The following is a 27,899-nucleotide window of genomic DNA, read 5'->3' as shown; positions in this document are numbered from 1 at the left end:
TCAAGGGTATAATTTTTTATTGGGGGAGGCCAAACATGGTGCACCATGTTGAGTTAGCAAAGAATATATCCAAATGCTTTGCAATATGAAGGAAGCCACTCCTCCTATTAGTTCAGGTAACATTACCATTCAATGGCACACAATCTTTCAAACCATTGTTTCCAAAAAAATTCATTGAAATCTTGCATTGTCTTTAAGGGGGAATGATACCTCCCACCTTCTCTCTAATAGAGAGTACAACATTAAAATCTCCTCCAATAATGAAGGGAACATATGGAAGGATAGTCAAAGACAAAGAAATAGAACCCATAGAAGTTTCTTTCCCAACGTCGAAGTAGGACCATACACTGAAATCAATTGGAAGGAAGAATTCAAGGATTGGACATGGGCCCGAATAAAGTTTGCCTTGACAACCACACTAAATACCTTAACACTAGCCTCCTTTCATCATATCGCAAGCCCACTAGAAGCACCAATAGATTGAGATGCTATATATTTCTAGTTTTTCCACTTTGAAAAATGTTGGGAATTAGCCAACTCTGATAATTTTGTTTCCTGAATCAGAATAATGCTTGCCCCACAACCCTCAATTTGAGACTTGATGAGGCATCTTTTGTTAGGGGCATAACATTCCAAGAGATAATTTTCATGCCTGGCCTGAAGAGCATTCCACTCTTCTCGGGCTAAATTTTTCATCTAGTGTAGATTGCAATCCTGCTTTAACTTCCTCTGAAGTTTTCCTGAAGATCCTTTTCCTCTTCAGAGGTCTGCCAACTTTCCGTTTCGGCATGATAGAGATAACTGCCTTTTTGGACCTAGTTTGATATATGGAAGCTTTCTGAGGAGTCTCACCAAAGAATTTGAGAGAGGAAGGAGCTTCAGAGTCCAGAGGAGACTGCGAGGGAGGGGAGAAGTGAGCACTCTCCTAAGAGAGTGAATCTGATTCCTCATATTGAGTCTCTGGCATACAAGGAGTATCTTTGAGACCAATATCAAGAGAGCCTTAAGCGCCTGGAGAGACAAAGCCATGCATCCAAGGGAGGAACAAGGATTTTTCCAAAATGTAAGGAGGAGCCATACTGAGATTAGACTTTTTTTGAAAATCAGGCATCAAGCTAGAGTTCTTTGAATGAACACAAGTTGATGAGGGAAATTCATGTTCAGCCACATGATGAATAAAGTCCCCACAAACCTTTAGAAGTAGATCCTCAACTAGTTTATCATGAGCACCAGCTGGGAAAGGGATTTTAAATTGAACAAGAAAATATCTATCCTCTAGAAGCACTGCAGAGCAAGAGGATATAGATTCTAGCAACAGAGGTCTAGAAAGAGGGACTGAGGATTCATCCAAGAAACCTTTTTAGCACCCAAGCTCTAGTTAACTTATCCTCCATCCACAATATAAATTGATGATCTTGAATACACCACAACAACCTTAAACTAACTATAAAAGCAGGAATCAACATTAAAGGACAGTAGATGCGAGAGTTGGATCGAAACCAACTCTGGTTTAGGAAAAACAAGGGCAGTTGATCTACTGGAATGTCCAAAGAAAATGCAAAGGTGAGGGTCTGAAGCATGATCATCGCAAACTCTAATCTCAGAGTCCTTTTGAGATTGACACTCCAAAGAGAAGTAACCCAGAGTATTAGTAAAGCCATTGACTATATTAGTATCTTGCAACGCAATTTTTTTTAAGTCCAAGTTACAAATTTAGAAGAAATTGAAATTTGCTTGGGAACCGGCTTAAACAAATTGAGCAAAATACAAACCCTCAGAGGACACTCTGTGATTTCAAAAGGAAAGAGATCATGTTTAACAAAAATGCTAATTTGATTAGCAAACAACTGGACCATATCTAAATCTCTATACTCCAAGGGAATAGCAGGGAACGACACCTTTTTTCTCCATCCATTAAATTATCTATAAGCTTTAAATCCGTATAATTTAAAGATGGAGAACAAAGGTATGGTTCCAGAACTTACCTATAAGCGCCCTCTCTTGAAGATCCCCAACCTGCGTATGAAGAAGGTCTTCTGGCAATGATAGATTAAAGGAACCTTTTGTGTCCCCTCTACCTACATTAGAAGATGTCGAAATATTTTCATGGTGAATCAATGGCGGAAACTTTTTCCTTGGCCACACTTTTAATTATTCCTTCCTCTGTTGCTTTATTGACAGAGGTCCCAATGTCTTTGCATTCCTCCGATGATATTTTGGTCTTTACAGATTACAATTTGGCATGAAGGGTTTTCCACCATAATACGACATATGACGACCCCATCTACGATTCACCGGAATGAAACTGTGGTTTTAAGCAGACACCGAAGACCATAGAGGAATATTGTTCGGGAACGAAAGTGGTGGGACATCTGAAAAAACACTCCCAAATCAATAACGAAACACTTTGTCATATAAAGGGATGTTATTAGGAAAAGAAATGTGACATTTTCGGTTATATCACCCCCAGAGCCCTAACGCTCTTCAAAAGGGATGTTATTATAAAATAAAATCCTATCCCCTTTGCTGAACTTTACCTCAAACCTCTGCCTACCATGTTTGCTGCTCTGTTGCCCACTACGGCCTCTGAACTACTGATATCCAACATCCTTACTCTGACATTGCTACCAGTTCTAAGCAATTTTTTTTTTTTTAACTTCCCGCCCAAGGCCATCCGGCAAACACGGAGCTTCTTGCCATTGGAGCCATTTAAAAAAAAAAAAAAGTCAATGGTACTGTTGAAACTCAAAATGTTTTGACATGACAACAATTGTACAATTTTTTCAAGACGCCATAAAAGTAAGCAGCATACTAGTATTCAACTAATAAAATTGGTTCAACAATCTCCCTTAGAGACAATATCCTTTTGAATATACATAGTTCTTTCTTGGGTTTTTTCACAAGCATGTTCATCTTGTCCAAAATGGGGAGAATACTAGATAAATTTACTAGTCTCTCTATATCGCCTAACCTATGTAAGAGTTTGGGAGCTCTACCTAGTGTGTAGCCATATTCATACATTACTCCAATCAAGGATTGACATTTTAAAAAACTTGTGTTGGTCCATGAAAAGAGATCTATTTGGTAGTAATATTCTTAAGAACCTCGTTTCCTACAACTATTCCCTCAACAAAATTTTAAAATTTTGCAAACTATTTTAACCTTCAACAAATCAATGAGAAGAGCTCATGGAGTAGGTATTCAACTTTTGATACTAATTAAAACTTCTCACCATTTAAAATTATAAATTAATTCTGTCGTCCATGCAATGAATGACAATCATGCATGATGAAATAGTTGTAGCTTTAAACAAAGAATGTTCCTATTATCTTGCATTATTAAAGCTCCATCAACTCCTAAGTACAACAACATTTTGGCAATTTTGAAGTCATCCATACCTCCAATTTCATTCAAATATTTCTTCACTAGTTCAAAAATATTTTGTGATGTTGGATTCTCCTTCATGTTATAAATGTGAAGTATATGAGGTTGGTAAACATGTTTGTGTATAGTATATACATGCATAAATACCCAAGAAGTATTATCTACCACCGTAACTATTATGCATAGAGATATATTGAGAAGATGGTGAATCAATATATACAAATTTCAAATTCAAAACTTAGGGAAATATTAATACCATTATTGCACCTCATGTTATCATCAAAACAACTATCAAGAGATAAGCTTATTCACACATCAACACAAGATAACACCTCGTTTACATGTAAATTTAGAGGGGAAAAGCCACAGTGATTAAAAAACGCTTGGATCTACTACCCAAATCTAGCCTCACAAAATAATAATGACCTTACAATGATTTTACAGGCACCAACCCATAGGAATTTTAGCCTAAGAAGGACACATCAATCTCTAATCTGATTTATAGGCACCAACTTATAGAAGACACCAATCTACTAATCAAAAAAATAGAACCAACTCAAATAATGAGACACCAACCTCAGATACAAACAAGATAGAGGAAATACAAAAGATATGTCATGCAAACCTTTCAAACTCAATCTACATCATTTGTCTAATCTGATCTACTCACAACACTCTAACAATGTGTATATAAAATGTATCTTAATATATCACCACTTTCTCTTCACAATATAGAAATTTATCTTTATGCAATCATACTCTCAACCTATAACCATGCATTGGAATGAAATTGATTGGCAATATATATGCATTTCAATATTATTTACATCTTTATGTGGGCCTAGAATTTAACTATAATGTTTGTATGTCATCCAAAGATAACCTCCTTAAATCAAACATGTAGTCAACCCGATCCTAACACCAACATATTACACTAGGAGTAAGAACACGTTATGCATAGAACCAATACAAAATCAACTGGTCCCACTACCTTCACACACTTCCTCCAATAGGTGCATATTTTCATTATTTGGCACATCCAACTAAATCTTATGCACAATCAACAAGTTAACATTGTATATTGTTTGTCATCTTTAAATTTCTACATGCTGAAGTAAAACCTCTAAAACTCGGTAATATATGTCTTAATATGTAGCTTTACTTATTTTCTAAATTGCAAAGCAAAATATGCAAATGTGGTATAAAAAAGAACATCAATGCAACTTGATACTTATACAATCTCTAAACAATATGCCTTAGAAACTCAACACAAATGATTCTGAGACATTTAGGAGCAGCGGATACCAATACATAATGATTACATTAACATTATGTAAGAGAGATATATGGTCATTACTAAACTTTATCCTATGTTGTTTTCAAATCCTCTGACATATTAAACAACTCAACAATCTCATTGACATGAACATTCTCCTTGACATCAATGGCAACACTATATTCAACAATAACTTCATCTAATTGTATACGAAGAAATTTGGAGATTAAACTATTGTAAAACCAAACAAAGATCCAACCACATAAAACCCTAGTTCTCCAATTAAAATCCACCATACACCAATGAAGAACCTAAAACATGCAAAACACATAAAATATGAAAGATTATACCATTCATGTGCTTAGTAGGGTTTGATCTCCATTGTTTCCTATCTTCATTGATCTTGCTTGATATGGTTGCTCTCAGATTTTTATTGTGTGCACAAGAGCTCAACAAAGAATAGATTATGGTTGTGTAGTCGCCTCAGTGATCGCTATAAAAGGTTGCATGAAAATTGATTTTCTTGTTAGGGATATGATCGTGTTAGCATTAGGGATTGATAAGGATGAAAAGATCCTCTTATATAGAAAGTACCTTATAAAATGAAGGGATAGGGTTAAGGGGTGGAGGGATAAATGGCTAGCTAGGATTGAAGGGTAGGTATAGAAAATAGGAAAATATTAGAGAGGAGGTTAATGGCAAATTAAGAGATGAATGACAAGTGTCATGGAGGGAAAAAGTTAATGAATTAATTAAATAAATAAAGATTTATTTAATTAATAGAAGAAGTGGGACCAATTAAATAAATAAAATATTTATTTAATTTTGGGGAGAGGATATTTTAAATAAATAAAAATAATCATTTAAATAGGGAAAGGCTAGAAGAGGATTAGTGAAATAATTAAATAAATAAATATCTATTTAATTAGGGGGTAATCTCGCAGCGCAACAATTAAGTTGCGAGCCGCGTTCATGCAGAGTCTAGTGTTCAACTCTCTGCAGATCCTCCCAGTAGGAGGTCAATGAAAGGTCAAAATTGTTGAGTTGTGTGCGCAAAAAGGGGGGCAGTGCAGTCCACGATGGTTCCCACGCTGGCATCCCTGCAGTCCAGTAGTGCCCCAACTCGACGTATGGAGGAGTTGGTGGTTGTTAAATGGCAGAGATCAAGGAGGAACAGAGTTGCCTCGTGGAGCGATAAGGGGTGGTGGAAGGAGGCATTAGGCGTATGGAGAGATAAGGTGACAGGCTCAGTGCAGTAGAGAGATAAAGGTGGAGCACGAGTAGGGAGATATAAGGAGTACGATGTATGGTTAATTCCACATGAGTCAAAACCTAGGAGATGTTAATACCTCAAAAATGTAACCACGGGGATGGGATCCCCCAATGTGATCACACTGGTTCAAAGCACCAGTCAAAAGCGTAAGAGACCCAATTACCGATCAATATATATTTATTTAATTAGGCTAGGACAATTTTAGGTGTCTACACCAATGATAATGCAATAAAGGTTGACTCTTATTTTTTTCGTAAATCTTGTTTTTCCATCTCAACAAGACAACTTGTCCATTCTCATCCACTATTTATTGACCAATGTATGTAATACAAGTAAGGAACACCCAAAAAAATAAAACAAAATATTATATTTTAAGTAGTGGATATCATAGGACACTCTTTGATCAAATTATAAAAATAACACGCAATTGAACAATTTTTGCCTTTTGTGCTTCTACCATAATCTTTCTAAATTGAACCTCCAAATTTGGCAAACTTTCTCTTTCTTTGCACATGCTTATCATATTCGAGGACATTCTTAACATGAAGACATTCTTCCTTTGTTTTCCATCTTATCACTAATTGTTCCTTTTATGATATATTTTTCTATAATGTCCCATTTCAGCTACAACTTCTTCTCCCTTTTATATTTTCGACTAGAAATCTTAATGCATTTTGTTGCAGGTTCATCTTTGTTTGCATTCTCCATTGGTTCATTGAATGGGTAATTTGATATCCAATCAATCTGAAAATTCTTTGTCATATCCCACTCCCAATCTTGCCCCATTTTTTATTCAACTTTTTTTTTCATCTTCCATACACCAATGCCATGTGTGGCATTGTCATCCAAATCAATTAACTCATTTTGGATACCTTGGATATCCCTTGGAAATAATCTACAATATTGTCAATTGAGTCAATTAACTCATTTCGATCTTCCTCTAAGGTTTTTCCTTCTTTGTTAATATTTGGTGCAAGTGTTGATTGTATAGCTTCATCTGATGGAGTGCAACATCGCCAAAGTATGACATTATGGTTTTGCATTTTGATGACCTCCCTTGACCAATTTCAAGATTCTTGAACATTCCTACTCAACATCTCTCCCAAAATAATGTCATTTTGTTTAACAAGAAACACGTCAAGTTCCTACCTATAAGTGTTACATATAGTAGTTACTATTAGGTAAAGTAGTTGATGAATGTAGTTAGATTAGTGGAAACATAGAGCATTTGTGTACATCGTTAGTCATCTAGTTGATCTCTCTTTGTGTTGCTCTATATTAGTCACATGATTTATTGGTAGCTACTGTTAACGATATAGTAAATGACTTTCTCCACACATTCTAGCCCCATTTTAATGGTGATGTGTAGGAAGGAAAATTGTTTATAGAAATAAGGAACTTGAGCATCGAATTTTCGTCCATCTTATTTTCAATCGATTTAGTCTAGTTGAATGCTTTTTTATGCAAGTGTGTTTCGATAGGTTCAAAATTGTGTTCAAGTAGTCAGACTTAAAAAACATGAACAATCGAGATTATTTGTAGCATCTTGCACCTTTATTTACAATAGACAACCATGGATTTCAATAAACAACTCGTTCATTTCATACATGAAATGTCTTCAACGTAAAAATAATTATTAAAGTGAATTAAGTATAATTAGTAAAAAGTTATTATTGTTTAGAGTTACTATACAAATATTTTAAATATTTGTATTTATTTTTATAATATTGTATTTTATACTAATAATAGATACATAAAAATTGAACAAATTATTAAAAAATAATCAAAACATTAAATATGATCAATTGTTGTAAAATTACAGTGTCTAAGATTTTTTTAAAATTGTATATTTAATTGGATAGATATGATTGACATCACAAATGTCGTTCAAGGAGACAACATAATGTTAAAGTCAACAATGTAAAATATTTATTATGTGTTATAATATTGTATGACATTAATTGAGCTAACAAAATTTATAAAAGGGGTAGACAATAATTTAATTTTTGCAATGACTATTCCCATCATGAACCAATAGAGAGAAAGATAAATAACATTTTTAAAATTATTAAATAAAAAAATAATTATAGACTATAAAATTTTGTTGCTCAAAATTTTTAATTCTATATAATGATTGGTTGAACCAATAAAACAGTTGGATGCAATGGATACATTAATATCCTATGGTAGGGAAGAATTAATATCAATCATAGAAAATAAACCTTGAGCCCCAAATGTCTCCCTACTCGATATCATTTATAAGGATGAAGTAAGAATGGAAAAGAGTTAAATAGTCTTATAACTTCCCTATGACCTGAATTGAGAGCTCAAAACTAAACAAAAATATGTAAAAATAACCTAGAGTTTCCATTGTATTTATATCAATCTATATTTGGTGAATTCTATAAGATTTTTAAATGGTACAAAAAAAATTTGGTGAATCCTATGTGATTATAAAATGGCACATGTAATTTTTAGGCAAATCGAACCTCAACAAAACACATACATTATAATTTTCAAAGTGATTATGGACATAGGATTAGAATTGAATTATAATAGTATTGACAAAATGGGTCCTCACATGCAGTGAAATTTTGATGTTATTAGTGAAATGGGTTCTTATACTACAAACTTTTAATGGTATTGGCAAATATGTGGGTGAATTAATACATGCATCCAAGATTCCAAGCAAAAATATTAATTAGAAAATTAAAAACATGTAGTTTATTATGGCAAAAATATTAATTGCGTATGCCTCATAAAATAAATCGGTTGTGAATTTACATTTAACCAATAATTTATAAAATTCATATGATTTGGCCACCTTGTTGATTGCAATGTATTCACCAATTTGAATATTTTGATATGAACTATTTGCCAATTGGCCAAGATTGGCCACTAAAAAATCCTTGGAAGGGTCTGAGATTCTCAAGCATCCTAATTTGCATTGCTTGAAGAAAAGCAATCTTAAGGAGGGAGGACTTGTCATGTCCCTTTTAAAAGTTTGAGATTCAAGACTTCCTCTTGACCCATCGTAGACTTGTGGAAGTTGAGGATGTGACCTACTATTTGACGTAAGCTAAGAGGTCATTGGAGGTCATGGATTGAACCTACTACTCAATACATGACAATGAATCATTCGAGGTTGAGGATTGAACCTACTACCTAATGCACAACATGGAGTATTGGAGCTGAAGGATCGAACCCCCTACCCAATGCATGCCAAAGTGTTAATAAAGATCAGGATTCAAGGATATCACATGACTCATACAAGAGTACAAGGATAGCGCAAACTCAATGATGAAGTGGGGATTGGGGGTAGAAGCTATCACCTGAACTATGCCAATTTCGAAGCCAAGAGAAAAATTGTACCTCCAACAAAGAAGTTTGTAAGACCTATAAGGCTAATGTGTGATGCAGTGTCTGAAAATTCAAATTTAGACTTTGGTGCCATTTTGGGTCTAAGCTAATTAGTTTAGTGTTTGTGTTAGGTAATTTATAGAGTTAAAAAATATTTCAATTGTAATTATCCATGTTACGTTATTATATTTCATGAGAACTATGTATTCAAGCTATCTTTTGTGGACAAAACACCATAGAAGACTATGACTAGTAGATGAAAACCCATTGGTTGTTGGAATTATGTGATAAATATCCTTTAGTTTTTTGATAGCATTGTCCCTTAGGGAGTTTGTAGGAGCTTCAAGGATTTGTAGGAAAGTTTACTGAGTTGATATGTGCATTATCGGTTAATGTTTTATGTTATGTAATGATTGTCATAAAATTCCCTTACTGTGGGCATCATATCATAATCGATACAAGTTATTGATGGAGTTTGAATTATTTGTGCAATTATATTTCTGTTGTTTAAGTTATTATTGCAATTTGAATATATTTTGGTGAAGATTGTAGTTGTATTTTAAAGTTGTTTTATTAAAAATTATGGAAAGGGGCCTCTCAATCAACATGAATATTCAAACATGTGAGCATAATATATCAACAAACACACAATACTCATTATCACAATGGCCAAATGGAGCTTTTAGTCTTGGTGGCTAGAGCAATAATGTCATGATTACAACATGTCTTGAACCATGAACAAATAGCTTATAGAAAACAGACAACCCACATCAAGAGTGGTAGGACCTTTGCCCACAACTCGAGGAAGAAAGGCCTTTCTTTCATTGACTAACAACAATCAAAGAAATATATTATCAAGAACACATTACAAGGGGAAGCGTGAGGGGAAACCCCCAAAGAGAGCCTGTCAGCACACGAATTAGAGGGTGGGAGAGGGGGAAAGTCCTCCACCAAAGGCTAACATTAAACAAGAGCAGCGGGTAGAGTAGAGTGCATGCACTGTGTAGGAGGTTCACCAATAGGGGCAAGCGGGTAAGAAGAGGTCGCATCAACAACAAGAGGTTCATCAGCAACTTGGAAAGATGAGGTTACACAAAAGAGCGGAAGCACACTCACAACAAATTGTGCACAAACATCAAAAGACACATAATAGTGAAGATCAAAAGGCAACTCGGTTTGTACATGAGAGGCAAGAGGTTCAATAAGAGCCTGAGTAGAAGCAAGAGACTACTTGTCATCTGAGTCACTCGACAAATTAGAAGCATTGGCAATTATATGGTCATCAGTAGCATTCTTCAACAATATAGTAGAGCTCTTGTGATGTGAGAAAGGATAATTTGAAGCTAGGTGACAAATGGAGAAGCGTCATCAACATTGAGAAGGGAGGCCCTCATAATAATAATAATAGCATTATTATTATTATTGTTGTTGTTGTTGTTGTTGTTGTTGTTGTTGTTGTTGTAATAACAATGACAATATCCATAATAATAATAATAATAATATTAATATTAATATTAATATTAACTTTAATTTCTTTATATCTAACAATATCCACAATAATAATAATAATGTTGTTGTTGTTGTTGTTGTTGTTGTTGTTGTTGTTGTTGTTGTTGTTGTTGTTGTTGTTGACTTTAATTTCTTTATTATTATTATTTTTATTACTTATTATTATTATTATTTTCAATTTCATTATTATTATTATTCTCTCTTGATTCTTGTTTTTATTTTTATTCTTCTCTTTCTGTAAGTTCCCTTATCTTGCCCCCCTTTTATCACTTTTAGTTTTCTCTCTTAGTTTTCTCTTTATTTTATCTTTTTCTTTCTTACCTTTTACTCTATTTTTATTTTAATTATTTCATTCTTTGATTTTTTATTCTATTTTATTTGGCTTTGAACCCCGTGCCTCCTTTCCTTGCCTCTCTTCTTCTTTTAGGCATGGGCCTGGTCTGCAACTTATCATTTCATGTTCTTAGTTCTCTAGTATCCTGATGATGGATCACAAAGTGATCTGAAACGTTGATGCAAAAAAACTACTGCACAATCTAATCCAGAAAGTGTGAGATTACATTCCTCATAATCAAGAGGTTGAGTCCAAGACCTATCCCCAACCATCAACACCACATCTCCATGAAGAGGCTCGAAGATGTCCATAGAATATGACCAAAAGTGGAGTGTCCTATGAAAGAAGTAGAATTGTCGACTTTCAAAAAGTGACCAATAGAGTTCCCAACTTATCTCCTTGAGGATAATGTTGTTAAAATAAAAACAATTTTTTTTCATACACATACATACACTTTAGTTTAACTATTATTTAACTATTGAAACATAAGAATGATTTCTACTTGACTATTTATTTATCTATTATCTTTATATATTTACTATTGTATTTATTTTATTCTTAAGATGGATTTCCTCAAATACATCAAAGAATACATGACCTATGAATGAAATAATGAAAAACATTTTTTTTTCCCAACCACTATCCCAAACTAGAAGTGGCAAAGCATAGCCATGTATTTCATCACAGGCCTCTTCAAGGTACAAAAAAATGTTGCATCTATATTGTGGTGGAAGACTAACAAAATATGCACTCTTCTTTGTTATCTCTTCATAATTCAAGCACGCCAAGAATTATTTAGAATATTGGGTTGCCTAAAAATATTTCCATTAATAAAGATAATGAAATACTCCACTCTTATTAGTAAAATTTATTCCATCTAACTAATACAAAATTCACTCCCAACACAAGCTATCATCTCCAAACAAATGGATAAACAAAGAAAATATTTGAGGAACTATGTTTCACGTCAACAATCAACTTGAGGTAAATGGCTATATTTTGGAGAGTATTAGTACAATACTACTCACCATATGTTCATTGATATGTTTATGTTCATAAGATTAAATGATTGTGATACATTAACCTTTGTTGATTTAATACTCACCAATAACAAGTGATAGTAGTTGGCGACTTGGTGCAGTAGATAACTAAAAGATCAAAACTAGATAGACATGTCATTTGAAGTGGAAGAGATGGTCTTTATGAGATTGCAACCTTGCATAAACTTCTATCAAAAGTAGTAGGTTGGAAAACTCAAATCACACTATTATGGGCCTTACAAGATTTGAAGGAAAATTGTTAAAGTTGCATAATGTTGGGAATATGTCATGAATCTCCTGACCAATATTCGGGTTAACATCGCCTATCGGGTTAGCTGTATTGAAGTTCTGTTGATATCCCGATGAAGTCGCCTTCGGTGATCGGGTCGTCATCGGCTATCGAAGGAACAAGATGTAAGTTATGTCGATGACCGATGGAACCTCTTCCTGTGCTCGGTTATCAAATGAGCAAGTTGGGCAGATCAGACGATGATCAAGAATGATCTGACGGTTGTCGCTCTACCGCGATGGGAAGTAGCTCACCGGTTTTTTCCCATGACTTGGCGACAAGGTGGGCTCAAGTCCAATGGTGGGTCTAGGAGGTGAATCAAAGGCTGACACATGTCTAACTCGAGCGGCTCAAGTGAGATAACGGTCGAGCATATCAGGTTGATCCAACGATGGTCATTATGTCACGATGGGAAACTATTCGTTAGTATATCCCTCGCGACATGGAGACCACGTGGTGGCACCCAGCAGGAGAGTGGCTAAGGCGAGTTAAAGGCCGAGCAGATCAAAATAATCGGACGGCGATCGCAAAAGATCCGACGGTGGTCGCTAGGTCGCGATGGGAAATTGCTTGTGAGACTTTCCATCGCGACCCAACGACAAAGAAGAATTTTGGGTGGATATTGAGGCTGTGCTAAGATGTCAGGGCATGGACCCGAAACCAATCAAGGGGTGCCACGTGGCGGAGCACAGAAAGAGATCAAGGAAGATCGGACGACCGGGATTGCTTTTGGTGATCGAGGCATCATCAGAGATCGGAAGAACTGGTTGTTTGTTATTCCAATGGGCCGATGAGGTCATCTACTGGTGATCGGAGATCAGGGTAACTTCTAAGTAATGTTTCCGATGGGCCAATGAAGAAATATCCAACTATGGATGGTTGCCCGGACCGAAGTCCAAAAGACTTGTAGGCAGACACGTGAAATGTTTATGTCGATGTATTTGAATATGAACCAACCTGACTTCCAGATGAATGTGGGATAATAGGTTTTCAACGAATTCATGGATGGATAGGTTGTTACTTGATGGTTACAAGGCCGATATACAAACTGGCAGAGGAATGTTTGGTATATATATAGGTGGCCGAGGAAGTAGCCGATATGGTGGAAGTTGAAGAAGCCGAGTGGAGAGGTGAGAACAGAGTTCTGAGAACAGAGTCTAAAAAGAAGATCTGAGAATTTATTGTAACCGTGTTGTTTACTGAATGAAGGAATCTTCTTGGTGGTTGGTTTTTTACCCGTAAGGGTTTTCCCACGTATATCTGGTGTTCTTTTGTTTGTGTTTATCTTAATGTATTGCAAACTGAAATTAAAATACTCCCTTGCCTGATTATCCCTTTAGAATTGTCGATAGGAGAGCATATTTTGCACTTTGCTTTCCTTTCAAGTGGTATCAGAGCTATTTAGTTGTGTTATCCTTGTCAGGTAGGGTTGTTTGGTGTCAATTATGTTTTCAGTGGGAGTCTGGCAGAGTATTTGTTTGCAGATTGAGATGGCGAACAACTCTGGACGAGTGGAGATTGAGAAGTTCAACGGTTCAAACTTTGAGTTGTGGAAACTCAAGATGGAAGATTTGCTAGTTGATCGAGATCTTTGGTTTGTTGTGTCTGGACAAAAACCTTCAAGCATGAGGCAAGAAGACTGGGATCTTGCAGAAAGAAAAGCTAGATGATTGATTAGAATCTGTTTGGCGGACTTTGTTCTGTTGAATGTTCATGAGGAAAAGACTGCACATTTTCTGTGGAAGAAACTTGGAGATATCTATCAGGGGAAATCTCCGGTAAACAAGTTGTTCCTGAGGAAGAAGTTGTATTCATTGAAGATGGACGAGGGTACATCTGTTGCAGATCATCTGAATGTTTTCAACATGATGGTTGCTCAGCTAACCTCCATAGGAGTTAAGATTGATGATGAGGATCGATGTATGCTTATGTTATGTTCTCTGCCTGACACATGGGATCATCTGGTAATGGCCATTGGGAGTACAACAACCATTTTCAAGATGGAAGAAGTGGTTGCTTTGTTGCTGTCAGAAGAAACACGAAGGAAATCTTTTGAGATGGTCAAGGAGGCCCTTGTTGTTCGTGGCAAGACAAGAGGACAAGAAGTCTAAATCCAAGTCAAAGGAAAGTTCTGCTCCTGGAAAGAAGTCCAAAGCGAAGTGTTGGAACTGTGGGCAGGTTGGTCACATTCGGAAGGATTGCAAAGAGAAGAAGAAGAAAGGAAACAAGAGTTCGTCATATTCTTCGTCTTGTGCATCCTCACAGAATGAGGATGGAGATGCCTTCTAAGCTGCTTTGGCAAGACAGACATCTGATGGTGTCTGGTTCAATCACGATGCCTTGTGAGACTGGGTACCATGGGTCTTTGCTAGTGATGCAGATTCATCACTTGATGGTGGATGATCTTCATGTGACTGAAGATGCTAACATCTTGAGGATTCATAAGTCCTTGGTAGAGATGTTGTTTTCCTTAGTTAGGATGTGTTATATTATGTCTGGGTACACTCTTGAGATGCACTTAGAGTTTTTTGACATAATATGGTTATGTTCATACAGAGCACGTAATCTCTTTGGAAGAGATGTTTTGGATCATGTTTGTCATGTTTATATTCCTGATTCTGCAGTTGGAAGTTTGACAATGATCTAATTTTTCTTTCTGTATTTTGAGTACATTGATCATATTGTTTGATACTTCATGATATTGTGGTTATGGATTTGGAGGTTGGCATGTCTTGATCAGTTACAGGTGCTCATGGATACATGGAAACAGTACATGATGCTATTTTTCTCTTGTGGCTAGAGATGTATGTGTTGGAATGATTAATAGGTCCAACTGAGATGCATTCATCTGTTATAACACAATTGACATTTTAGAGGTGGGTGTAGAAGGGCATGATATAGGGTGTTGTGAAGACTTGTTTGTAGCAGTATTGGGAAAGCTCTTGGTACAAAGATTTATTCACTTCTATGAGATGTTGTAAACAGTTGACATTACCTATGCAGTGGGAGCTCCTTGATGTGTATTGCATGTGGAGCTTGAGATTGTGAGTAATAGGTTGTACATGTTAACGATATCTTAAGGATATGTGTAGTTGGATGTGCTAGCACTTGTGGGTGCTATTCTAGCTATGTTTGTAATGTTGGTACATTCAGTTAGTTTTGGATCATGGTTTTTTGTGTACTCAGGAGACAGAGTTGTAGTTTTCTCAGTGAAAAACTTCTATGTATGTATAGTGGCAGTGGCATGGCAGAAGGTGTAAGTGTTCATGAATAAGATGAGACTGCTCTGCATAGGTGCACATGTTAATTTCTGTTTCTTGATGTTTTCTGATCGAATTTTATATCAACATTGATGGGCTTTAGAGTCCATGGTTCTTAGTGTGGTTTGTAAGTGTTCGGCATGGTAGACAGGTCCAGTAAATTCCTTGGCGAGTGGGAGATTGTTGGGAATATGCCTCGAATCTCCTGACCAATGTTTGGGTTAACATCGCCTATCGGGTTAGTTGTATTGAAGTTCTGTTGATATCCCGATGAAGTCGCCTTTGGCGATCGAGTCGTCATCGGCTATTGGAGGAACAAGATGTAAGTTATGTCGATGACCGATGGACCCTCTTCCTGTGTTCGGTTATCAAGTGAGCAAGTTGGGCAAATCAGACGGTGATCAAGAATGATCTGACGGTTGTCGCTATACCGTGATGGGAAGTAGCTCGCCGGTTTATTCCCACGACTTGGCGACAAGGTGGGCCTGGGTCTAATGGCGGGTCCAGGAGGTGAATCAGAGGCTGATGCGTGTCTGGCCCGAGCGGCTCAAGTGAGATAATGGCCGAGCAGATCAGGTTGATCCAACGATGGTCGTTATGTCACGATGGGAAACTGTTCGTTGGTATATCCCTCGCAACATGGAGACCAAGTGGTGGGACTCAGCAGGAGAGCGGCTAAGGCGAGTTAAAGGTCGAGCAAATCGAAATGATCGGACGGCAATCGCAGAAGATCCGACGGTGGTCACTATGTCGTGATGGGAAATTGCTTGTGAGACTTTCCATCGCGACCCAATGACAAAGAAGAATTTCAGGCGGATATTGAGGTCATGCTAAGATGTCAGGACATGGACCCGGAACCAATCAAGGGGTGCCATGTGGCGGAGCACAAAAAGAGATCAAGGAAGATCGAACGATAGGGATTGCTTTCGATGATCGAGGCATCATCAAAGATCAAAAGAATTGGTTGTTTGTTATTCCGATGGGCCGATGAGGTCATCTACTGGTGATTGAAGATCGAGGTAACTTCTGAGTAATGTTTCTGATGGGCCAATGAAGAAATATCTGACTGTGGATGGTCGCCCGGACCGAAGTCCAAAAGACTTGTAGGCGGACACGTGAAATGTTTATGTCGGTGTATTTGAATACAAACCGACCCGACTTTCGAATGAATGTGGGATAATAGGTTTTCCACATGTTCATGGATGGATAGTCTGTTACTCGATGGTTACAAGGCCGGTATACAAACTGACAGATGAATGTTTGGTATATACATAGGTGGTCGAGGAAGTAGCCGATATGGTGGAAGTTGAAGAAGCCGAGTGGAGAGGTGTCTGCATGTGGTGAGAACAAAGTTCTGAGAACAGAGTCTGAAAAGAAGATCTAAGAATTTATTGTAACCGTGTTGTTTACTGAATAAAGGAATCTTCTTGGTGGTGGGTTTTTTACCCGTAAGGGTTTTCCCACGTATATCTGGTGTTCTTTTGTCTGTGTTTATCTTAATGTATTGCAAACTGAAACTAAAATACTCCCTTGCCTAATTATCCCTTTAGAATTGACGATAGGAGAGCGTATTCCGCACTCTGCTTTTCTTACACATATGAGTTGGCATTATCAAAAATAGAAAGATTTATAATGTGTTTCATATAAAGAGTGTCTTTGGACAATATATCATATCATTAATGGATTTATCACCCTTGGATGATGATCGAAAACTCATGTTTAAAACCTAATGCTATTAGTAATTCCAAGTTGAAGAAGTTGAAGAACAAAAGAATTACACAATATTTGATTCATTAGAAGAATATAGCTATTGAAGATGCTACTTGGGAAGGACTTTGAATCTTAGATATTCAAATTTGTATTACTTGTGTGCAAGTAATTTTGGGAAGGCTAAACTTGTTATGTCTTTTATCATAAGTATGAGAATGTGAGTCACTTTCTAGCATTGAGAATAATTTTAGACTTCTCATATTATCATATATTTTTTCCATTGCTCTCTTCCCCATCAATATCGAATATCCCAAAATTTTGATCCTTAGCCTCCTACTCCCTTCTTTGTAGACCCATAAACTTTCACTTCCCCACAAACTCAATATGCCAACCTTTAACATTCACTCACTCCAACCATTGCATTCTTCTAATATGTAAATCCTTGGATCCCTACAGTGTTGCATCCTTTAAACATCCAAATTCTTGAAATCCTAACATTGAACCCTTGGAGTATTCTTTAGTTCATTTAATGGCAAGTGTTTCCTTGTGGCACATTATTTCATGAAACCCCATCATTCAAACCAAAGAAATCGCCAATTAGGACTTATGATAGATGCCATTGATGGGCGAAATTTTGAATCTATAATAGCAAGAAACTTTCAAATGACTCTCAACATGATTGGGTCAATGTTGGGCCTCCAACTTCTATATTGGCAATTCCATCAATTTGGATTGTTTTTGAAGAGTAGAGCACTTGTATTCCCCAACAAGAGCTAAAAATGCAACCCATAGTTTATGAAGATTAGAGAACAAAACCTCAATAGTTTCCTAGATTTCGAAAGATTAAATCCCTTTGGATTCCTAAGAGCAACTTCACACAGAACTTACATCTATACTTCAAGCTGACTAGATTTTAATATTTGGGCATTTCAACATTCTTGAGTATATTTCTGATCATTGTAATCTTTGTTATCAATACACAATTTAAGTACCAAATCTTTGTCATCATTGAATGAAATACTCCATTCCAACTAATTAACATAACTATATGTTGTGGGTCTTTGATTTTAATCATTTTGTTGAAACTCAATATGATATTTCATGTTTGTGTGTTTTTACTAAAATATTCTAAGTTGGTTGAAACAAATTGTAAATTGTTGTTCATAAATCAAATATTCTAACTTAGTCTAATGAGTGCTCAGATTGGTTGTTTAATGAAAGATGGAATGTTTAGGGCCTAATGAAATTAGCAAATATCTTGGCATTTGCGTTACCCTTGATCCATCTTTTTTAAGGAGATGTGGAGGTAGATTGTAAATAGAAATTTCTTTTAGTTGAATGGAAAATGTAGCAAGAAAAGGCATGTTATTCTTGAGAATTGTATAGTAAACCTAGATCAATTGTTAGAAAGCACTAACCTCTTGTACATTTTGTTTTTATTAATTTGTTTTTTCTTTATATTTGAACAAAGTGAATAAATCAAAATTTCCTTTGGTCGAGTGGAAAATGGAAAATGGAAAATGGAAAATGGAAAATGAAAATTGAAAAAGCATGCTATTTCTTGAGAAACATGCACTAAATCTACATAAATTAGGGGTGTCACATGAAAATTTTCATTAGCTATTAAATGGGTTATTAAATCTTTAGATGTTAATGAACCTTGAGAACAACTACTTAATTATTGATAGTATTACAAAGAATGTTTAAGTGGAATAATTTACATCTATGGGATATATTTGTTTAGTAATTTTAAGTTAAACTAGTTGGATATCCTATTTTTTAGTTGATATGGAAGGAGTAGAGTTTCGTTATGTCTTTTACTAAAGAGTGTGATGTCATTTCAGAAGACTAAAGAATAGGTTTTAGTTTTCCATATGATGGAAATTAAATGTAAGGAATCACTTTATGTCTATATACAATGAAGAGTCTATAGAAGTAAACAACGTCATGAAATTAGGGAGACAGCAAAATATATAACATAATGACTTGAAGAGAAAGCAAGAGCGGAAGTAGGGGTATCAAATCCTTTCCGGGTGATAACACATTCAAAGGTGGAGAGGGCAAGGACAATTCAAACAACGAATATGAGGATGGCTAGAAGGATTATGTTGGGGACAAGTTTTTTTTATCAAGTGGATGTAGGTGAGGATTTTAATGGTGATGGGAACCCTGTTAGAAACATGACATAGATGTTTGTTTTGTTGTCATGTGTGAAGATTTCACAAAGAGGTGTTCTCGTGTAGGCTAATGTTATGAACCTAGATTTTACTGTCGGTGAAGTGTGATGTTGGGCCCATGATTGATGTGCAAGAAAAGATTCCCTTAATTGAACAGGTGATTGATTGTTCCACCATGTATGTGCTTGATCCTTGCCAAGGAGAAGCATCCTTCACCATGGATGGTACATGTGCTTCGTTGTGGATTCCTGATGCTATTGTGGACAAAGCTTCAGCTTCCATGAAGAATACCCTCATAGGAGGTTCTTGGGATTTCCTCCAAATATTAATGTTGTCCATATTTGGACTATTAAAAGATAACATGTTCCCAGTCTGTTCCGAGTGGCTACCATGTTTAACAGATTTTGTGGGGAAGTCCTTGGCTTCTTGTCAAAACTACTCTCTTTGAAAAGTTGGTCTACTAGTTTTGATGCTACTAAGGAAAAATATAACAAGGTCTCTATTTGGATCAGGGTCCTAGAGCATCATTTAGAATATTGGGGTAAAGAGATCATACGAGGCATTGCTAATGCTCTTGGTCCATTTTTAGCTACTGACAATTTCACAAAATCCATGGAATGTTTGAGTTTTGCCAAATTTTGTAATTGAGTTGATACTAATAAAATTGTTGCCAAACACTATTAAATTATGCTCCAAGTTGGGTGTCTACAAGCGGAAAATCCATCAAGTCCTCTTCGCAAATTTGCTCTCATAAAGTTGGGCACTTCTCCCATTCATGCCAAGATATCAAAGAGAATCTCCGTGTACAATAAAACGGATCTTTCTACTCCTGATTATGGAAAGTGTCCCGTGATGAGGTCTGAAGGAAAGGATTTGGATTTAACGGTTATAAGACAAACATGGAAAACTTGTGGGTCTTCCTTTAAGAACAAGAGGCTCAATGTTGTGTCCTTTGGTTGCACTTGAGAACAAATGAAAGGGATTCTGTTGGGGAGTTAAGGATGTTTTGCTTTGTGGCATAGAATATTGTGGTGCAACTGTATAAAAAGAAAAAGTAAATGTAAACGAGAGATGTTAAAAAGTTTAATTAAGATGTTCCTCAGATTCAAGATTCCAATATTGTAATGGTGTGGCAGTTTTGAGTTTTCAAAATGCAATTTTGGTTAAAGATGATCGGCCTGTCCAAAAAGACACGTTTCTTATTTCATTCAATGTGAAATATGGTGTTGATATTGCTGGCATGAGCGCGGATGATACTTCCTTGAGCAAATAAAAAAGATGGGTGGTGTTGTTTCTTTTGGGTGTTTTTTGTACATGTGAATATTTGGGTCGGGGATGATACTTCCTTGAGCAAATAAAAAAGATGGGTGGTGTTGTTTCTTTTGGGTGTTTTTTGTACATGTGAATATTTGGGTGTCGTAGCTACCAGATTGTTCCTTATGGTTTGACTGTTGGATCACGTTGATTAATATGTTACAGTTGACTGGTATGCTGGTTAGCTGTGCCTATATAGACTATTGAACTGCTTTATATGGTTCCGGTGATACTGAAATGTTGTATCTTTGATATAATAGTCTACAGAGCTGGGTGTGTATCTACGGCATTTTAGCATGATGGAATGCTGAACTCTATGTTAAGTCTGGATGGTTTCAGCTGCAAGCTCCATTTTATATGCTGCGTGGATGACTATGGATTTTCTTTGTTTGGTTTGATTTGATTTCTATGTTGCAGTGCTCTATGGGAGCTGATATTTGTCCCTTTTTTCTCTTTCGGGGCTTGTCTTGGTATGTTTTGTATCTTGTTGCCCAGAGCAGCCACATTTGTAAACTTCATCGAATATTAAAAAATATAGAATTTTATAACTCAGCAATTTTTTAAAATCCATTTTTTATAATGTATAACATCTGTTTTGATCTATATGCACTATGTTTGACATGAAATTTTAAAATGTTTTGTCTTTATTTTTAGAATTAGTAAATTGTTCAGTTTTCAATTTTTTGCCAGGTTTTCCGTATGTTAAACCCACGTAATTGAATTCCATCAATAATTTTATGATACCGTGTAAATGGAATGCAGCTATGAGATTCTGATGCATGCTAACTCTTACTACATCTCAACAAGAAAGGGATATGAGCTTAAGTATAGTAATACATAACCAGACTAATAAAATAAGAAACCTGACCAAGTCACCAGAAGATGTGATGGGTACAACTAAAATATGGCAAACAAAAATGAAAAGTTAAAGAGGTATTCATGTGCACGCAAGATCATGTTTAAAAATATTTTTATAAAAAACATGAACTCACTTGTATAACCTTCTCACAGGATGGCACTCACTTCCACAACCCCAAACTAAACAGGCACACCATCTATGGATGCTGTTAACTGATTTTCAGCTCCATGCAAGTCAACTATTGATGCTTGAAAATTAGGGTTTACATCCAAACTAACAGACTTGCTGTTTTCCATGTTCTTACTATCAAATACAAACACAGAATCATTTTCACTTCTATTAGTGGGACATAGAGATTGAACTTGCTGATCCTGATCATTTACACTCATTGAAAATTTTTTCTCACTTCCAAAAATAGAGCAGTTCTGAAATGCATCTAAACTGATAGCAACCAGCCCACTGAAACTGATACTGTTGTCTCCTGCAAGAAAATCGACACCCTGTACTCCGGACGGGCGGGCACTGATATCTAAAGAGCCTAATGAATCCGTCTGTAGACATCAAGGAAGCTTTATTTCAGAATATTCTTTCTAAGATAACTTAATGTATAAAATGTAACCAAGAGAACACTGAAATGCATTATTGTGGAATAAATTACCCAGAATAGATCATTAGCTGTAGACTCTCTCTCTCCAATATCATCGTGGCTTTGTTCTCTAGCACAAGAACCCGCCTTCAGATCTTCCTCAGGAATTGAGTTGCCTTGGGCAAACCTCTAAACAGACAAAATAGCAGTGTGTCACAATGATGCAAAACTCTCTTTGGATAATTTTCGCATTTTAAGCGCATATTCTAGTATAATGATGTTTCTAATGAAAACCTCTAAACAGACAAAATAGCAGTGTGTCACAATGAATGCAAAATTCTCTTTGGATAATTTTCACATTTTAAGCACATTCTAGTATAATAATGCTTCTAATGAATCAAAAACATATTTCTAGCAATTGTAAAATATGATGAAAGATGGAAACAACTCTAATTAATGATCTTGATGCATGCAGAAAGGTGGATAAAATCAAGAAAATAACACCCACCTCTGATGATCCAGAAAGGCCACATGAATTTCTGGGTACCTCCTGAGAGCTTAATCTTGTAACCATATCATCAACGGTTCCCAACTCTTGAGTGGAGAAAGGAATTTTCCGGAATGCAAAAGCATCACATGTTTCATCACCATCCCAAATTGATGGTTGAGAATGATTGATTGGCATGTTAGTTACTTCTTGGGAACGTACAATATGTGCATTGATTGCAGCATCAAAGGAATCCATATATTGTGGAAACAATTGATGTTGAGTGCCACTACCAATAGAGAGACCCTCATAGGAATTGCCATGCTCTGCACATGATGCTTCATTCAAGAGATCCCCGATGCTTATGTTGCTTAGACTGTCAACCCAATCCATTGTTGACAGTCCACTGCGGTTATTAAATTTTTGAGTCTCCTGCATCAAATTAAAAAACTTAAAATGGGAACTTGGCCAAACACATGAAAATTCACAAAATGCATATTTGCACAAAAATGTTTATCTGAAGTTCTATCACATGCACAAAGTTTGAATCAAGTTAACCAAGCACGACCCTAATAAGAACGATTATGCAGAAAAGAGACTTCATTCTATTCAAAATGCTCCTCAAAATGTATTCCATTCTTCAACATTCAATTTATCAAATTAATTACCAGCAGTCACAAAGCAAACAATCAAAAAGGTACAGCCCTAATTTAGTAGATCTGACAAAGTCAAACCATAGTTCAATACATCAAAAGTTGGAAAGGAAAAAATAAAAAAATTACATAACTGTTCAAAATGCACCCCCCCATAGAACAAGTAGATCAACAATGGACCGTGGTGATTTCCAGCTGCTTAGATGCAGAGCTCTAGGAAGGATGCAATCTATATCTAACTGTTAATAGGATAAAACATTCTGGGTGTGTTTTCCAAAATGGAAATGTAGTAGATGATGCAACCCCACAAACATTCCGGAATCAAGAAGACAGCAAGTTTTTTAAATTAGTTAAAAAACAAGTAATTTTTTTTAAAATAATAGACAGAAATTATATATAGACGATTGTTCACAATTAATTTTGCATAAAATGAAAAGTTCTCTTGCAAGCAGTAAAATTAGGACCATAATGCTTGTTCCTGAACCATCATCAAGAAAGAATTGTTCTCTACCACATTATCGGATTGTAAAGGTAACACCAACACAATCATTTCTTTATATACAATCAATATGCAGAATAAATTGAAATTACCAAAATGAAAATGAAAAATGCCTAATATGACCATAACAAAAAACCATAAAGTGTCAGTGTTAGACTCAATTTCTTATCTTATTATTTTAACATGTTCAAGTTGCTTCTTATAATGCAGGAAGCAATTACAACATTTTTCAGGTGTGCATGTCTGCATTACACTAGACTGTCAAAATTATAAGCATTAAAATGTAGATTTTCAAAGAAATCCTGATCAAGAATAGATTGTAAACACCATTGAGGTTATTGAAAAAACAAAGAAACTTCAGAATGAACTTGCATAGAGAGAATACAATTGTGGAAGAGACCAGAACCCACACTTATCAACTTGCAGAGAGAGAGACTCACAAGGAAGATAAGAATGCTGTAACCTGAAAGAGAGTATACAATCCCATAGCAAGAGCATAGTAAAATTAGTATTCTTTGAATACACATACCACAAGATATTCGGTGTGAAGAAAACTCTCCTAAATTTGGAATTACAAATAATACCTACCTTTGTTTAGGCCAGAATCAGAGATAGAGTTGCATGCTACTCTGAGTGCAGTTACAATTAAAAGTAATGTGTGCAGGTGATGAAAGTTGTACTGTAACCATATCAGATCCAATTGCACGTACCCACCCACCCAACTGTATCCATCTGGGCTCCTAAAGTCAGTCAAGGGCTCTGGATTGTGAAATATCCTCAAGACTGAAGGACTCTTGATTGAGGCCAGACTTAATGAAGACACCATTGAGACCAATAGGATTAAAATTTATTCATATTCGTGATCAAGGATAGGATAAAAATGAATGCATTTTCATCGCTCAAAATTCACTCTAAACACTGCTATTGAAAAAGCATACTCACTGTTCAGAAGAATTAGCTATTGAAGTTAAATCACACCACCGGAGAAATAGGAATTTTATTGGAGAGAGATGTGTATACTTCTATCCTATAGTTAGACTAAGGATAAGGAAATTAGGCAAGCTTTTGAGAGTATAAGCCTCATATACTTGACTACCTACTAATCTAACAACATACGAAAATGTTATTCTAATGCCTCATAAAACCATGATTGAATCAAAAAATTTATAATCCATATAGAAAAATGTTTGAATTCTGATCCATTGTCTGGCAACTCTATAAGCTTGCATGCGTCTCCAATAAAGGACATGAACCAATGGTTGTATTACATTCACATATTAAACAGTGTAAGTTCCAATATATTTTATAAAGTTCAAGTGCAACACAATAATTGTGAACAGAGCAACAGAGTTAAAAGGCTTCATCGTTATGCAGGAACAACAAAGAAATTGCAAGATATTAAACACTTAAGTCTCTTTTAAGACTAAGCTATTGAAGGGGTTGTCAATATCCATAATGTCACAATCTCTAGAGGAGAAATCTTTAAACCATGTGTCAATTTTCGCATAGACAAACCAAGTCTCTTGAGCTCCTCGTACTGCTTGGCATGACTGGCTATAGACAAGAAAGTCTATATAGTCAACAAAATCATTCATACAGTTTTACAGGACCATCAACATTGTATATGTTGACCCACTTTTTTATTGTTGCATCATTCCCTCAAAATCCTGGTAGCATAAGGGGAAGATTAAATGTCCAGGAGCTGTTAAATTTTCAATTATGTTGCTTGGCTGCTGTTCTCCAACAGATGTGCGCAAGAAATCAATATATTTTTTAAAATGTTTTTGTCCTACAACTGATTGCTTAAAGCAGCTCTAAGTTTTATTTTTAGTTTTCTTTCTCCTACTTTTAGCTAAGCACTGGGCTCTACCAGCTTTCCATATGTTTAGAGGGATTCTAAATTAATGAAGATAAGTTGTTCATGTTTCTAGAATGAAGTGCTTTGTCTTCTACTTTATGTAGCTTTCTGCTTTAGTTTTTTTGATAAAAGCCTATTCTACTAAATGGCACTCCAACTTAGTTGACTTTGTGAAGATTCTCATCGTTTATAAAATAGATTTTGGGTGCATAGATTAGAAGCAAAAGAAATATATAATACACAAGAAGAACAGCATTTGAGCGTAATTCAGTTTCAATTTATTAGATGGTACTTCTTTTAAATGATTGTTCACATTTTCAGCATGGTCTGTTCACAGGTTATCATACTAAGTCTGTTGTTCAGATTGAAATTTTAGTTTGTAGTTATGATTATTTTTCTAGAGTGCAAAATCTACTTACCATGGTTTGAAAATTAACATGCTATAAATGAGCAGTAACTGAAATCTTACAAGTCTGAATGAAATGTGTTGCTAGCTATGAGAGGGAATTGCCAGAAAATTTTGTGCTCTAACTTCAATGACTGAAGTAAGCTCTACCTATGAGAGGTTGTAGAGCGTGATGCCCTAATTGCATTAGTGACTTGAGAGTTGATCTACACCTACGATAGTCTGCTAATCTGATTTATTCAGCTGATTTGTTTAGTTTCAGTATGTTCCAGCAGCTGCAAACATGTCTCATATAGGTCTTAGAGAGTGTGATGCCTAGAGGGTACTTCCAACTTTACCCCTTTGAGCTGCAAAACACAGGTGCTACTAGAAGAAGTTAACCTTTGATTCTCTGTGGACACCAAGGTTAAACCCCCTGCTAATCTTTGTTTAGTTGGCTGAACATAAGTTACATAACAAAAAAGATGGCCAAGGAATCATCTTAGATTCCGTGAAGTGTCATTTAATACCACACATGGCAGAGAAGATGAAAACAAAGGAGATATATGGCACCTTAATCACTCTATATCAAAGTGTATATCTTCCATAATATGTTGAAGAACAAGCTTAGTGCCAAATCTATGTGTAACGCAAACACAGCAGAAACCTACCTAAAGAAGATTACGAAACTTCATGATCAGCCTACTATAATAAGGATAAAGGTAGAGGATGAAGAGTTGGTACCCATTGTCTTTATCCTGGAATCTCCTTGCTCCAGGTGTCTATACTAGTGAGAAGCTTCCCTCCTTTAAGAAACATTGGGATGATTTTATCTTAAGAAGAAACCAGACCTAAACCTACTTCAGTCAAAAATGGAAGATCAAAAAAGGCCCTTGTCAAAAAGATGAGGACAGTTGGTAAGAAAGGACCTGGGAAGGGCTTGAATTCTTCTTAACTGGGAAAGAATCCACTAACACCATTTATAACATAGAGAAGTACATGGACGATGAAATATCAAGATACATAAACTTCAATAAGAAATCTTTCAGCAAACTTCGGGAATAGAAGCCAGGTATAAAAGTAGAGCTTGGAGATAATGCTTCAGGCAGGCACCATTTCTTTTCATATGCCTTCAGGTGATAGTCTTGAACCTCATGATGACTTAAATGTTCCCAAATTAACAAAGAACCTACTTTCAGTTTCAGCCATGTGAGATCTTATGCATATTGCTGCGTTTAATGATCAGCAAGTTATCATCACAGCCAAGTACCTAGTCAAGTAGTGGCTAGAGGTGTATGCATGAGGGAGGTCTTTACAAGTTGATTGTTAATCCACTCAAATAGGAAGCCCTGATACATGACAGTGACAAATTATGCAAGGTTTGGCACAAGAGACTTGAACACTTGTACTACGGAGCTCTACCTCACTTGAAGGATATGGTGCAGGGATTATCAAACTTCAAGATAGAAAAGACTAGAGTGTGCAAAGGCTACACAATTAGCAACATAGATGGAACACTCGCAGAGTACTCGGCAAGTTTCAAAAAGTCGCCGAGTTTTTGAGCTCTGCGAGTTTTTACGACTTTAACTCGCAGCAAAAACTCGGCGAGTTTCTTTTAAAAACTTGGCTAGACTAAAAAAAGAGGC

At 35.9% G+C, this 27,899-nt stretch overlaps 1 protein-coding gene across 1 annotated transcript in view; it reads right to left on the bottom strand.

Annotated features, from left to right (window-relative positions):
- Positions 1–21,882: 21,882 nt before the first annotated feature.
- The window catches only part of LOC131051123 (TSL-kinase interacting protein 1), a 60,300-nt gene continuing 54,283 nt past the window's right edge, over positions 21,883–27,899 (bottom strand). Inside the window, exons 10-12 of the mRNA XM_057985496.2 lie at positions 22,880–23,290; positions 22,444–22,560; positions 21,883–22,336 (exon numbers count right to left, since the gene is read on the bottom strand). Of these exons, the coding sequence (XP_057841479.2) occupies positions 21,965–22,336; positions 22,444–22,560; positions 22,880–23,290 (900 nt within the window). The 3' untranslated portion in view covers positions 21,883–21,964. The remainder of the gene's footprint in view (positions 22,337–22,443; positions 22,561–22,879; positions 23,291–27,899) is intronic.

The sequence above is a fragment of the Cryptomeria japonica genome, chromosome 3, assembly GCF_030272615.1.
Source record: "Cryptomeria japonica chromosome 3, Sugi_1.0, whole genome shotgun sequence".
Taxonomy (NCBI): Eukaryota; Viridiplantae; Streptophyta; class Pinopsida; order Cupressales; family Cupressaceae; genus Cryptomeria; species Cryptomeria japonica.
Note: the sequence above shows the minus strand (reverse complement) of the source record. Positions and strands in the feature narration are given on the sequence as shown.